This window comes from Bubalus kerabau, chromosome 3, assembly GCF_029407905.1.
Source record: "Bubalus kerabau isolate K-KA32 ecotype Philippines breed swamp buffalo chromosome 3, PCC_UOA_SB_1v2, whole genome shotgun sequence".
Lineage (NCBI taxonomy): Eukaryota > Metazoa > Chordata > Mammalia > Artiodactyla > Bovidae > Bubalus > Bubalus kerabau.
In genome coordinates this window covers 42647894-42661612 of record NC_073626.1, presented here as the reverse complement: position 1 = coordinate 42661612, position 13719 = coordinate 42647894, and the positions used below count along the sequence as shown (strand labels likewise).

The 13719-nt window shown below is 53.6% G+C and overlaps 2 protein-coding genes across 3 annotated transcripts; both read left to right on the top strand.

Moving 5' to 3' along the window:
* The first annotated feature begins 1137 nt into the window (after nt 1-1137).
* FANCE (FA complementation group E) lies at nt 1138-10290 on the top strand. 2 transcript variants are annotated; one of them, XM_055571618.1, is made up of 10 exons: nt 1138-1574; nt 2820-3450; nt 4054-4098; nt 4388-4456; nt 4746-4889; nt 5524-5647; nt 5875-5953; nt 7317-7383; nt 8511-8636; nt 9753-10290. In XM_055571618.1, the coding sequence occupies exons 1-10, from the start codon at nt 1324-1326 to the stop codon at nt 9852-9854; spliced, it is 1638 nt and encodes a 545-aa protein (XP_055427593.1). In that variant the 5' UTR covers nt 1138-1323; the 3' UTR covers nt 9855-10290. The 2 variants fall into 2 exon arrangements, with proteins under 2 accessions (XP_055427593.1, XP_055427595.1); XM_055571620.1 differs by lacking the exon at nt 4388-4456.
* A 911-nt stretch (nt 10291-11201) lies between these two features.
* Nucleotides 11202-13719, top strand: RPL10A (ribosomal protein L10a). The gene is made up of 6 exons (XM_055571621.1): nt 11202-11278; nt 11633-11707; nt 11791-11871; nt 12219-12367; nt 13042-13214; nt 13520-13719. Exons 1-6 carry the CDS (start codon nt 11274-11276, stop codon nt 13688-13690), a joined length of 654 nt encoding a protein of 217 aa, XP_055427596.1. The 5' UTR covers nt 11202-11273; the 3' UTR covers nt 13691-13719.

Here is a 13719-nt window from a genome sequence, read left to right as displayed (position 1 = left end):
CCTCTGGGACCTCACGGCCTCACAAAATCTGGTCTGGTTATCTTTCCAATCTCATCTATTTTTCTCCAGCAGGTACACTCAGCTCCAGCCAGGCTTCTGCTCAAAGCCTAACCATAACCTTCTTCCCAGAATGGTCTCCTCATAGACCTCTACCTGGCTTCCTTCCTTTTCTCCTTTAGGTTCAGCTTGCCTGACCACCTATTTAAAACTACCTCACTCTATCTCTTTTCCCTCCTATCACAAACAGTCATTCTATTGTTTACTTATTCAGTTGTCTGTTTCCTCACTTGAGCGTCAGCAACAATAAGGGCAAGGATCTTTATTTTGTTCCCTGTATCCTTAGCCCTAGGTGATCAGTAAAAGGCTTATTGATCGAATGGATGTATGCATGGCAGCAGAAGCTGGGAAGACAGAAATACAAGCTGGCACCCAAAGGAGGCTTTATGGGGGTCCTGTGGGGCTCTTCTCCCCTCTGCCTTTATTTCCATCCTCTGCTATGATCCCTCCCTTCGCGGGAAGACTTGCCTTCTCCAGCAGATTTCCCTAAGCTGAAACACTGGGAAATGGAGGCTCTTTTGGTCCTTTATAAACAACCACAGCAAGGCCACTTCTTGATCTCTGAGAGGAAGATTACAGTAGCAAGACTTTTTTGCTATATAGATAACATTAGATTTTACTGCAACTCCCATTCTCTGGCGTACTTATACATCAAATATTTCTGGAGATGGCTGAAACTCAAATGATGGCAGCTGATGGCCTGTGGAAGAGGTGACGTTACGGTGTTTTATGATCAAATCCTATGCCAAAGCCCAAGATCTACAAGCAACATGGGCGTCAGTTTAAATTAAATAGGCCTGGATCCAGAAGTATTGAGTACAACCAACCCTGATATTCGTTCTGTACCTCCGCCCTCATCGCTTATCTGAAGAAAGGTAAGGACCCGCTCCTCCATCAAGCCCTGTCCCACCCAATCTCCTGCATGACCCCGCCCACAAGCCTGATTCTCTGTAGCCCCGCCCCAACTCTGGCCCCGCCCCATCAGCAGACCGGCAGTCGGCCTTTGCCCCCTCCCCTGCTCGGTTCCTGCTTCCGACCCGGCGCATCCCGGCCCCGCCCCTTCCGGCTTTCCCCCGCGCCCCGCCCCTAGCCGCACCTCCCGCTTCTTAGCTGACCGCTCGACTTCCGCGCGTTGGCCAGGCGTCCCCCCTGAGCTGAGGAGGGAACTTGGCTGGAGCGGCGCTGTCCTCAGCCTCTCTTTTCCCAGGCCCCGGAGCTGAGGCCCGAAGCCGGACCGCGGGGCGGCGCGACTCCCCGACCCTGGGCATGGAGGCCTTGGAGGCTGAGACCGCTCGGGCTGAGGACGCAGAGCCGGCGGCGCCCTGGGCTCGGCTGGAGGCCCCCGGCCGCCTCCTGCTGCAGGCGCTGCAGGCCGGGCCCGACGGGGCGCGGCGTGGTCTAGGGGTGCTGCGGACACTGAGCGGCCGCGGTGGGGAGCCCTTTGCCTGGAACGGCGTCCTCGAGGCGCTGTGCCGGGAGGAACCCGTCGTGGAGGGCCCGGACTGTCGCCTGGAGCTGTAAGTCGTCCGCCCGCGTTCCTCCGGCCCTGTCGGTGCCCTCATCCTCTAGGGTCGTGTGAAGCAGGAGCTGGCGCTACCCGCTGCTCTAGATGTGTTTTTAACCCCCACACACAAATAAATAAAAGGTTTCTTTCCTGCCTCACATAGCCCAAGTGTCTTTGTGTGTGATGACAAATAGCAGAGTCACGTAGAGAGGTTCAGAAGCGTGAAGGGTGGTGACCCCTGTGAGTTACAGGGACTGCCGAGGGGAGCACAGGGCTGCAGACTAAGCATTACTCAGCGTTCTGGAGTATCATTTTTACATAAAATTTCAGAAAGGTCTTTTTTTTTTCTTGTTTACATAAAACAGGTATGGATCTATTACAGGGTTCAGTTCAGTCACAGTTGGTCCAACTCTTTGTGACCCCATGAACTGCATCATGCCAGGCCTCCCTGCCCATCACCAACTCCTGGAGTTTACTCAAACTCATGTCCATTGAGTTGGTGATGCCATCCAACCATCTCATTCTATGTCGTCCCCTTCTCCCACCTTCAATCTTTCCCAACATCAGGGTCTTTTCAAATGAATCCGCTCTTCGCATCAGGTGGCCAAAGTATTGGAGTTTCAGCTTCAGCATCAGTCCTTCCAATGAATGTTCAGAACTGATTTCCTTTAGGATTGACTGGTTGGATCTATCTGTAGTCCAAGGCACTCTCAAGAGTCTTCTCCAACACCACAGTTCAAAAGCATCAATTCTTCAGTCCAGCTCTCACATCCATACATGACTACTGGAAAAACCATAGCTTTGACTAGACGGACTTTTGTTGGCAAAGTAATATCTCTGCTTTTTAATATGCTGTCTAGGTTGGTCATAGCTTTTCTTCCAAGGAGCAAGCATCTTAATTTCATGGCTGCAGTCACCATCTGCAGTGATTTGGAGCCAAAGAAAATAAAGTCTGTCACTATTTTCATTGTTTCCCCATCTATTTGCCATGAAGTAATGGATTACAGGGTAGGTTCCAATTTTTGAGCTGAAATAGAAGATGTCAAAGAGCAGGGCCTAGTGTAGTGTAGAATAGATGCTCACTTGTTGAGTGATTGCCATGTTGTCTCCACTTCCATCCACACTGACCCTCAGGTGCTGCCTTCCAGCACTCCCCACCCACTTCTGTCCGGCGCAATGTAGCCTCTAACTCTAGCCAGCCTGCCCTGTGTTCCTTTCAGCAAGATGCTCCTAACGGTGCCCTCCTTCTGCCACCCAGGAAACCACTGCTGCTGCGATTGCCCCCGTTATGCCGGAGAAACCTGATGTCCCTGCTCATGGCTGTTTGGCCATCGCTGCCCGAAAGCAGGCTCCTCCCTGTGCTGCAGGTTGCGAGGCAGGATCCAAGTCCTGACCCTGATCCCTGGCTCCGGGCCCTTGGAGAATTTCTGCAAAGGGATCTGAGTGCTGGTGTCTCCACTGATGGAACGTCCCCACTGTCTGAAAGGTGCCAGAGACAGCTCCAAGGCCTGTGTAGGCGGCTGGGCCAAGGGGGCAGGAAGTTGAAGTTGCCCCCGACTCCAGATTCTGAAGGAGAAGGAGGGCAGGAGGAGGACAAGGACTCCCAGCAGCCTGGGAAACGCAGGAAGGAGCCAGAGGAAGAGCCTGTCAGTCCTGAGGGGGAGAGGGCCCCCAAAAGGCTCCGGTGTTTGGAAAAGGAAGAAGAGGAAGAAGAAGGTCATGAGGAGAAGAAACCTGAACACGAATCTTTGGAATCCCTGGCTGATGGAGGAGGTGCATCATCCATCACGAACCAGGCTGTCATGGGACCTGAGCCCAGTGAGGCTGGTCAGAGTCTAAAGGATGCTAAGGGCCTACCTGAGAGTTTGGAGTTGCCCAAAGTTATCCAGGTACTAGGGTGAGGTGGCTGCTTTAGAGTGATCTTTTGGAGTGGAGGGTTCATACAGGGCAAAAGCTGGCTGGGACACTGTCCCCTTTGGAATGACTGTAGTCTGCGGAGCAAGGGGAAGGAGGTGGGGTTGAGGGAATGTCGTTTCTGCTCCACAAGCTTCTGAGAAGAGGGTAGGGAAGGGAGGGACTGGAGATGGGAACCCTTGACCTAATGATCAGTATTGTGAGATCAGGGGTACCGGGGAATAGGAAAGGCTCTGGAGCTACCCCTGCTACCCCACCTTATGGGAAATGGGGGAGTTGTCCCAGCATCCAGCTTGACCTCCCAGCCCAGGGCCTGGTCTAGCCCCATCAGGATGGATGCAAAGAAGACAAGTCTGTTCAGGTGGATTTACATGGGCCCTTGTCTAGTTTGAGTTCTGAAGCACTTTGTAAAGTTTAGGCTTCATGTTCTGGCTCTCTTGAGTCATCTTTGCCCACTAGCTCCCACTGACCCGGGGCCTTCTCTCAAAGGGGGCTGGGACCCGGCTGGGGCCATGGCCATGACCGGAGGCCGTGCTGCATGGGTGGGGGCTTGGCAGTGACTGGGCTCTCCTCTGCAGGACCAGGTTCCCAGGCTGCAGCAGCTGCTCAAGACCCTTGGGAAGGTGACTTGCCCTACCTTGCTCCCCACAGCCCTTCTTCCACCCTTTCCTGGACCCCAGCGGCGCCCAGGGAAGCCCCAGTGCAGCGAGGCACAGCTGTTCAGTGGGGGTGGGGGGTGGGAAGTGAAGGTCTCACCATCCGTGTGAAGGCTTTTCTTGGCCCGCATATGTTGTTCTAACCCCTGGCAAGTAGCTCTCCAGTAGCACCTTCTGAGGTCCTCACCCATCCACTCTGCCAATTGACTTGTCACTGAGGGCTCTGCCAGCCCTAACATGGCATTCGCCCTCTCAGGGGTTGGAAGGACTGGAGGGCACCCCACCAGTTGAGCTGCAGCTTTTCCAGGAGTGCAGTCCTGGCCAGGTGAGTCCAGAAAGCCTGGCTGGCCTGAGGACACAGTCCCTGACTCCACTTAAATTTCTGTTCCTCTGCCTCATGTGGGAATTTGGAGAGGGGATTTGGTTGGGTTTTTGTTCTCTCAGGGGCAGGGGTCACCCGCAGTGGTTTCTTTTAGCCCTTGGTTCCCATAGGGCAGCTTTCCCATCTTACCTTACCCTGGGGTGTCCTGGCCCCGCCCGTTCTGCCTGCTTGGCTTGAGACAGTTCAGCCAAGACAGGCTGAGTGTCCCGGGACCCTCCCCCGTCCTTGGCAGGTGGACCTGCTGTGTGCCCAGCTGCAGCTCCCGCAGCTCCTGGACACAGGTCTCCTCCAGCTCTGCACCTGGCTGCTGGCCTTGTCACCAGACCTCAGCCTGGGCAATGCCACTGTGCTGACCAGGAGCCTCTTCCTTGGACGGGTAGGTGCTCTGGGACGCACATGAAGGGTCTGGGACTGGTGGGGCGACAGGGAGAGAGTCTGAGCCCTCAGCAGGATGCCAGAGGGGGTTCCCAGCCTGGCACACATCTGGCCTGTCCTGGGTCCTGGGGGCAAGGGAAGGGCATAGACCCCTAGGCCATCTACCTACAGGGCATCTAACTCATCCCTCTTGGGCCCCAGATCCTTAAAGAAGCTGAAGGGATATGGGAGCCGGGGAAGGGAGCTATGTGCACTTTCCAATGGGTGGATCCATGTGGGTCCTGGATAAAAGGACTTTTTTGTCACTGTAATGTATGAGTTTGCATTTAGTTGCTCAGTCTTGTCTGACTCTTTGTGATCCCATGGACTGTAGCCCGCCAGGCTCCTCTGTCCATGGGATTTTCCAGGCAAGAATACTGGAGTGGGTTGCCATTTCCTTCCCCGGGGCATCTTCCTGATCCAGGGATAGAATCTGCAGCTCCTCCTGCCGCATCTCCTGCATTGCAGGCAGATTCTTTAACCGCTGAGCCACTGGGGAAGCCTGGTGTAATGTATAAGCTTTTGAAATGAGTCTGATAAACATTTGTTGGAGGGAAGAAGCAATTAATTAAGTGTTTCCTCCCCGTTGGCTGTAGATTCTCTCCCTGACTTCCTCAGCCTCCCGCCTGCTCACGACTGCCCTGACCTCCTTCTGTACCAAGTACCCCTATGCTGTCTGCAGAGCCCTCCTTGGCCCTGTGCTCCAAGCCCCAGGAATAGGTAATTTTAGAACAGGCCGCAGGCCCGGTAGCTCTGCCCTCTCTCTTCGCAGCACCCTTCACCTCCCCTGGGTGGTCCTGGCAGGAGTTGGGTATTCAAGGAGTAAAGATACCAGTTGCTTCCATGACACTGCCGCCTGTAATGAGCTGGGCATTTTGTTCCCTGCCAGCCCCCTCCTCTCCTGCCGTCTTTTCCCAGACTTCTCTTATTTGCTGTCGCCCACTCAGGTCCAGCTCAAACAGAGTTACTGTGTTGCCTTACAAAGGACAAGGCCCTGGAGCCAGACGTGCAGGTTCTAATGCTGGGGTAAGTGACAGGCACCCCTGCTGGCCCCACCCACACCTCCTCTCCCTGGCCAAGCTGCTCTTGGCATTCTGGAATTGGAGCTGACTGGGCACCAGGCCCTGTGCCCAAAAGTGCCTGAAATACAGGCAGTGGCACAGCCGACGCCCGCTCTCGCTGACCTGAGCCTGGCTTTGTGCCTTACCACTGTGGGTCCTTGTAAGTTGCCACACCATGTCCCCTCCCCAGCCCAGGGGGCCGGACTTCTGTGCCAGGCGCCCCAGGGAATGTGGAGAAGAGGCTGGTGCTGCTGTGCTTGAGTTCTCAGCATAGTTGGAACATGACATCGTGGTTCAGAGCACTGGCTCTGGGGTCAGACGGACGTGGGTGAAAACCTCAGCCTTGCCTTTTATTTTTTTTATCTTTCAACTTTGTCTTTAAATGTGCAAGTTTAATCAGGTTGTTCTATCTCTCTGAGCCTCTGCTTCCACACATTAACTGTGTAGGGTTTTTCTAGATATTAAGTGTGATAATGCACACGAAGACCTCAGCACAGTATTTGGCACCTAGGAAGTGCTCAAATACTGTCAAAAAATTGGTGTTAAGTTTGGGCATCAAATTGGGGAGTTAAGATACAGACATGTAGAAATAATGAGTAGGTGAGACCCCAGTGGACATCAACATGAAATATAAAATGCTAAGTATCAAATGAGAAGGGGACAATCTCCAAAAAACTACTAGCCACCTGTTTCCAAGGACTTTCTCTGTGCTTTCAATTCACTACTTCAGTCTGCGTGCAGTCCTGTGCTGCTGCCACCTTAGAGATGGGAAAGCTGAAGCTCAGAGAGGCTGAGGGAGGTGGCCAAAGGTCACAGAGCTACAGCGAGCGCAAAAGCCTGGCCTCAGACCCAAGTCTGTGCACCCGGGAAGGGACAGTGTTTCCACGTGACATCCTGCCTTTCCCAACAAGCTGAGGACAGGAGGTGCAGCTGGAGTGGACCTCACCGAGGGCTGGGCTCTGCAGGGACGGCTTGCCTTCTCTCAGAAGCCTCACATGTGTCACCTCACCCATCACTGTCATCATCCTCTTCCCTGGGTCACCCTCCCCTTTTTGCTCAGGATGCACTCTCGACTCTTGGTCATTTTTCAGGGAACCATTGTACGTCTCGGCCAAAGCCTCCACTGTCAGCTCCCAGGGGTCTGGGGCCATGGCTTTCCCGGCACTGCAGCAGCGCTCCTACCCGGCCGCCAGCATCAGGGGCCCTGACTACTTCCTCTGCGGCTGCGGATCTTAGCTGTCCCCGGGGGCCTTGCCTTGGGGTAGGAGCAGTAGATCCCCAGGCTTGGTGGGAGGCTGAGCTTTCCTCACTGGGGCCTGTGCTTGCAGACAGATCTTGGAGCTGCCCTGGAAGGAGGAGGCTTTCTTGGTGCTGCAGTCACTCCTGGAGCGGCAGGTGAGCAGGCTGCCTTGGGATGGACAAAGAAGCGCTGCTGTGCTGTGGGCGGGCGTGGGGCTCCTGGGCTTCTGACCACTTCAGTGACAGAATGGGCAAGCAGGATGGCAGCCCTCCAGGAGGGTTCCTGTGACACTGCGAGGAGGGTCCTGGGGCTTGAAAGGCCAGGAGCAGAGAGCTGACTGCACGGTGAATCCCAGCTGTGCCTCTTGCTGGCTGTGTGGCCTGGAGGAGGGACTTATTGATGTGTATGTGTAAATTTAATTTATTTTTGAATAGGTAATAGAGTCATATGTTCCCACCTTTGAACTGTATCCTTACAAGGACATAGTGAAAAAATTCCTCCCAGCCACCCATATTCTCCTCCCCAGGGCTAATCAGTGTTACTAGTCGCAGTGGAACCCTCCCAGAGACGCTGTATAAATACAAGGACACATGTTGAAATTTACTCTTCCCCTGATTTTTGCATAGGTTGTAACACACCAAGCTCTAAGCTGTAACAGAGTGCCCTGTGCTTTGCTTTTTCCATCTAACAGGAATTTTGGCAGTTTTTCCGTATACCGGTACATGAGTCTGCCTCATTGGTTTATAATGCAAGTAGTTAGCCTCTTTATGCCTCAGTTTCCTCGTCGGCAAAAGGGGGGTGATGATGGCACCTACCATGTAAAACTGGGGTGAGATTTAAGTGGTATAATTGGGGTAGCATGTCCGGAACGGTACCTAGTGCCTAATAAGTGTTTATTAAGTTATGATTATGAGGAGCTGTTGTTGTTATGCAGGCAGGACTCCCTTGGGACCACTCTCTCCTTTTATCTTCAACCACTATGCCAGGCTAAAGATCCTCAGCCTCCCCTTGCTCCTAATCTGAGCCTGTGCAGCAGTGACTACCGCTTTTCTGAGCCCTGTGTGCCAGGCTTTATCTGCATAATAACATTAAATCACTTTCAAAGTCCTCAGAGTTCAGTATTATGAGCCCCATTTTACAGATGTGGAAGCTGAGGCTCAGTCTAGTTGAGTGACCTGAAGCTCAGTTTGGTTGAGGGTCACTTGCTTAGGAAGTGGTAGAGTTGGGGAATTGAATCCAGGGCCCTTTCTTGTGCTATTGCCCCATCTCCTAATGTGTGCAGGTGGAGATGCCCCCTGAGAAGTTCAGTGTGTTGATGGAGAAACTCTGTAAAGAGGGGCCAGTGGCCACCACATCCATGGCCTATGCCAAGCTCCTGCTGACAGTGATGACAAAGTATCAGGCCAACGTGAGTACTGGTAGGGCCACAAGTGTGGGGCTTCCCTGGCGGCTCAGTTGGTAAAGAATCTGCCTGCAATGAGGGAGACCTGGGTTTGATCCCTGAGTTGGGAAGATCCCCTGGAGCAGGGCATGGCAACCCACTCCAGTATTCCTGCTTGGAGAATCCCATGGACAGAGGAGCCTGGCAGGCTGCAGTCCATGGGGTCGCAGAATCAGACACAACTGAGCAACTAAGCACACACAAGGGCAGTTTCTGCTGCTTGATCCTGCCACGAGGGTGTTTGATGTTCACTAGGGAGAAAACCCTGAGTATAAGCCAGGGAAACCACAAGTTCAAGTCCAAGAATAGGGGAGTGAGGCTGCTTAGGAGTTCGTTCATCCAGCCAACACTGCTCTAGGCCAGATGCTTTCTGAGGCATTAGGAATCAACAATCACAATATCACAGTTTCTGTCCTGGACTTGACCTCTGCACCAGCACCTACTGGGCTAGTGAGGGGGAGATCATTGTAATATCTGGTAGCAGCCAGGGGAAGGTAAGCACAGGGCATCTGATGGCAGAGGAAAAGGGGGCAACTAAACCTTGTTTGTCGTGGGAATTGGTACAGGCTTCCTGACTCTTAAAGGATGGGTGGTAGTTAAAGGCCAAGGTGGAGGAAACGGCGTTCCAGCCAAATAAACTGTGTAAGCACTGAATGTCCAAGGGGATCTGCAGGTAGGTCATTGTAGCTGAGGCCTAAAAACCCGAGAGTGGATGGTCGTGCGGGAGAAGGTTAGAGAGCTAAAAGACTAAGCTGATACTTGTAGCCCCTGCTATGTTCCAGGCATCCTTCTAAGCCCTTTATATATGTGAACTTGGTACTAGTCCTGTGAGTACTAGTCCTATGAGAAGGTCCTATTATTGGCTCCATTTTATAGATGAGGAAATTGAGATGCAGTAACTTGCCCAAGGTCACATCCCCTGGTCATGGTAGCATCTAATGGAAGTTAGATTTCTCAGGGAGTCATCTCCAATCGTCCTTGGGTCCTGGATTTCTCTCTTCTAACTAACAGAGCCCAGGGGCAGGATAGGGGAGAGGAGGGATCAGCTGCTGGAGTCCTGATACGATTCATCCTTCTCTCCAGATCACTGAGCCCCAGAAGCTGGGCCTGGCTGCAGCTGTGGAACTCCACACCACTTTCCTGAGGAAGTCCCTGCAGGCTGCCCTGAGACATCTGACCCCCTGACTGTCCACCAGAGGACCACCCTCCCGAAGCTCCCTCACCGACTTCCTGAAGGACACTTCTGCCCTCAGCTCCTCACCCTGCCTCTTGCCTGGGGGTCAGGGCTGAACCTGGCCATCCCAGGGATCAACTGCCTCCCTGCTCCAGGCTGCAGAGGGGCTGGCAGGAAGGGTCTGGGGCTAGATGATCTGCATTACCGAGGGCTCCTGACCCTGGGCTCCCTCCTTGTCACTTCTGGGGACAGACACCGTTAAGATAGGCCTCCGCAGGGTCATAGCAGACCCAGAGTGGACAACGATGACACTCCAGGAGCCCCAGGGACATGTGCTCAGCACAGATCTCCTGTGCTCAAGTGTATATGTGATGATCCTCTGTGTTCTTGTTTCTGACTTGAATAATTTATCAATGGTATTTCATTAAAAAAAAGAGAGAGAGAGAGGTTCAATAATGTCTTATTAGAAGCAGTGCCTGTTTTCCTACTAACTCTTGTTATTTGTTGAAACCAGCCCATACCACCCCCCACCCTCCTTAGTGACAGGGGGCATCTTTCTCCTTGTGGTCCAGGTGGTAGAGTTCTGAGGTTCATTCACATTCTGTGGGCCAGATCACGTGTGATACCACGCACCTGAGCCCTGTCAGAGCGGTCTGTGGAGTGGGTGAGACTGGGCATGCCACACTGCGGGAGAGGGCTTGAGGGCGGGAATGACTCAACCTGGAGTTGGGGAAGGCTTTGGGGCAGATGATGGAGGGATCTGAAGAGTTCCTGGGGTTACGGTGAGCAGCCTGCTGGACAGAAGAGGCAGAGAGTGTGCAGTATGTGGGCCTGTCTGTCCTACATCTCTATATTCCCACAGCACTTAGCGAGGCGCCTTGCTCACAGTAAACAACCTATAGATGTTCCTGAATCAACTGTCAGGTGTAAGTTCATCACAAAACCTTCCTTGAGGCCTCCCCGCTGCAGGCTCTGAGCGGCCAAGAAAGAAACTTTTAGTAAAGCCTGCTTTTGAGACGTGAAACAGGTTCGCAAGGCAGGAGGAGGTGCGCGCCGGAGGTCTAAGAGACAAAAATGGTGAGGGTCTGTCTGCATCCTCTCAGCGGCTGTCAAGGGTGCGATGCCCAGCAGTGTGACTACTGCGGTTCCATCCCTGGCCCTAGCCTCTTCCCTAAGGGCCTGGCAGAGTCTGGTGCCACGGGGCGTGCGGCTGGGGTCTTCCCAAGCGAGTCTAGCGGTACAAGGCACGTCGGTGGCGCCCCTCAGTGGCCGCAGGTGGCGGCGCTCCCCGGGATTGAGCCACCACCAGACTGACTACACTCAGGAGAAAAGCCGCGGGAACAGACATCTCTCGCGAGAACAAGGATCCTATTTGGGCGCATGCGCGAGGGGCGTTTCTCTCTTTTCCGGTTATCGCGGCGTGGGGAACCATGAGGTTGGTGTCGCTTAGTCGTGCTATCCACGTTCATCCGCGCCTCTGGACGCCCCTGTGGGGAAGGAAACATTGCGGGCAGATGCCCCGGGAGTTCTTGCCCCTGCTTCGTTGAGGGGTATTTCTTGTCAGGCTTCGGCCTGCGGGCCTGGCGTTCGAGTTCGCGCGCCAAGGCCGGTCTCCAGTAGGGTCCCTCTTCCCCGGGGTTGGTCCTTGGGCCCGAGTCGCTCCACTTGGGTGTCCAGAAGCCCCCGGGGAGTAATCTCTAGGCACCCCCGCGCCCGAGGCTTCTGACACCCCCGGGGGTTGGTGCCCGGCTCCCGGGCTCTGACCGCTTGTCTTGCTTGTTTCTTGCAGCAGCAAAGTCTCCCGCGACACCCTCTACGAGGCGGTGCGGGAAGTCCTGCACGGGAACCAGCGCAAGCGCAGAAAGTAAGAGCCGGCCTCGGGGAGAGCCGCTTTGGGGAAAGCCGCTGGAGGCTTGTTATAACTTCGTTAACTTTTTTTTTTTTAAGGTTTTTGGAGACGGTGGAGCTTCAGATCAGCCTGAAGAACTATGACCCTCAGAAGGACAAACGCTTCTCGGGCACCGTCAGGTTGGCATCGTTCCGATCCCACCCAGCCCTCAGTGCCCCCGCGCTGCCCCGTCTCCTCCCTTGTGGCTCCAGTGGCGGCCGGGCGCTTGCGGCACTGAAGTGCCCGGGTAGTTCAGACCCCCTGCTCCGGGCAGACGTGGCTGGACGGACCCCCACCCTGGGTCTTAAAAGAAGAGGGGAGGCGTGGGGAGGCTTTGGCCGAGCCCGCCGGCTAGTTTGAGAAGCCAGACTAGCTGTTGGTGAATGTGGACGGCTCTGGGTAAGGCTCAGTGGTCCCAGACCCTTTCACCTTCAGCCTCGGTAGCTTAGGGCTGGATGTGACCTATCCTGTTCCCCCCAAAATGCAGGCTTAAGTCCACTCCCCGCCCCAAGTTCTCCGTGTGTGTCTTGGGGGACCAGCAGCATTGTGATGAGGCCAAGGCTGTGGATATCCCCCACATGGACATCGAGGCGCTGAAAAAACTCAACAAGAATAAAAAACTGGTCAAGAAGCTGGGTGAGTGCCTGGTGTGGTTTCATAGGTGGGGTACAGTGATTGCAGATCTCTTGGGAGTGGTAGAATATAGGGGTATTTCTGCTATTCGGATTTTAAAATGAAGGGGTAGAGTTACGACCAAGTATCTGCTGTGCTTGGCCAACTGGAAATTGAAACTTAGCCATGTGAAAAATTTTTTTTTGCTTTGAGGGTTATTTTTAAGGGAAGAAGGCCAGGTAGTGGTTCTTTGCTAAGCAGGTGAGCTCTGTCAAATTGACAGGTTAGGTACTAGTGCCTTCTGGGTTGGAATTTCTATTTAGAGCTCCTATTGTTTCATTTTAATCTTTATGCTCTATGATTGGAGTGTTTTACAGATGAACAGGTTCTTCAGTTGGGTGACTAGAAAGTAGGAAGGTGGGATTTGAAACCAGGCAGTCTTAATTAGAGTGAGCCTTTTTCATTACAACATGGATTGTGAGTCAGCGTGGACTTCTGCCACTTGGTTTCATGTGGATGTTTGGCCAGTAAAAGTCCAGAGGATGGAGCTTATACTGCCCTCAGGAGAGGATGCAAAAGACTTGGTAGCTGTGGAAAGGGTAGAGTGCTGATGGAGGCCACTTCTGTGGTTGGGTCACAGAGCTCTGTTTAGAGTTGTCTTGAGGGGCCAGGTCCTAATGGCTTTTTCTCTCTACCAGCCAAGAAATATGATGCCTTTTTGGCTTCAGAGTCTCTGATCAAGCAGATCCCCCGAATCCTGGGCCCAGGCCTGAACAAGGCTGGCAAGTTCCCTTCCTTGCTGACCCACAATGAGAACATGGTGGCCAAAGTTGATGAAGTGAAGTCCACGATCAAGTTCCAGATGAAGAAGGTGAGGTGGTCTGGCTGGTGGCACAGATTAAACAGTGGTGACGGTGGCAGGGCCTTGCCGTTTACCCACATTCTCGGTGTGGAAGCCCTGGTTTGCCTTTCTGAGGATTCTTGGGACTTGTGACAGTCACTTACAGGATTGAAGGTTTTCAAATAGCTCTGGTCTTCTAGGTCTGAGGGCAAAGCACTGCTTATTAGGGCACTGGAAGGGGGTGGAATGGGCCATCTGGCTTGTAGATGAGCCCACTCTCCACAGTTGGTTTCTTTGAATCAGGCCACCAACCTGATTTGACCTTCTCCCCACAGGTGCTGTGTCTGGCAGTGGCTGTTGGCCACGTGAAGATGACAGATGATGAGCTTGTGTACAACATCCACTTAGCTGTCAACTTCCTGGTGTCATTGCTCAAGAAAAATTGGCAGAACGTCAGGGCCTTGTACATTAAGAGCACCATGGGCAAGCCCCAGCGTCTGTACTAAGGCACAGCTTAATAAACCATACTAAACCA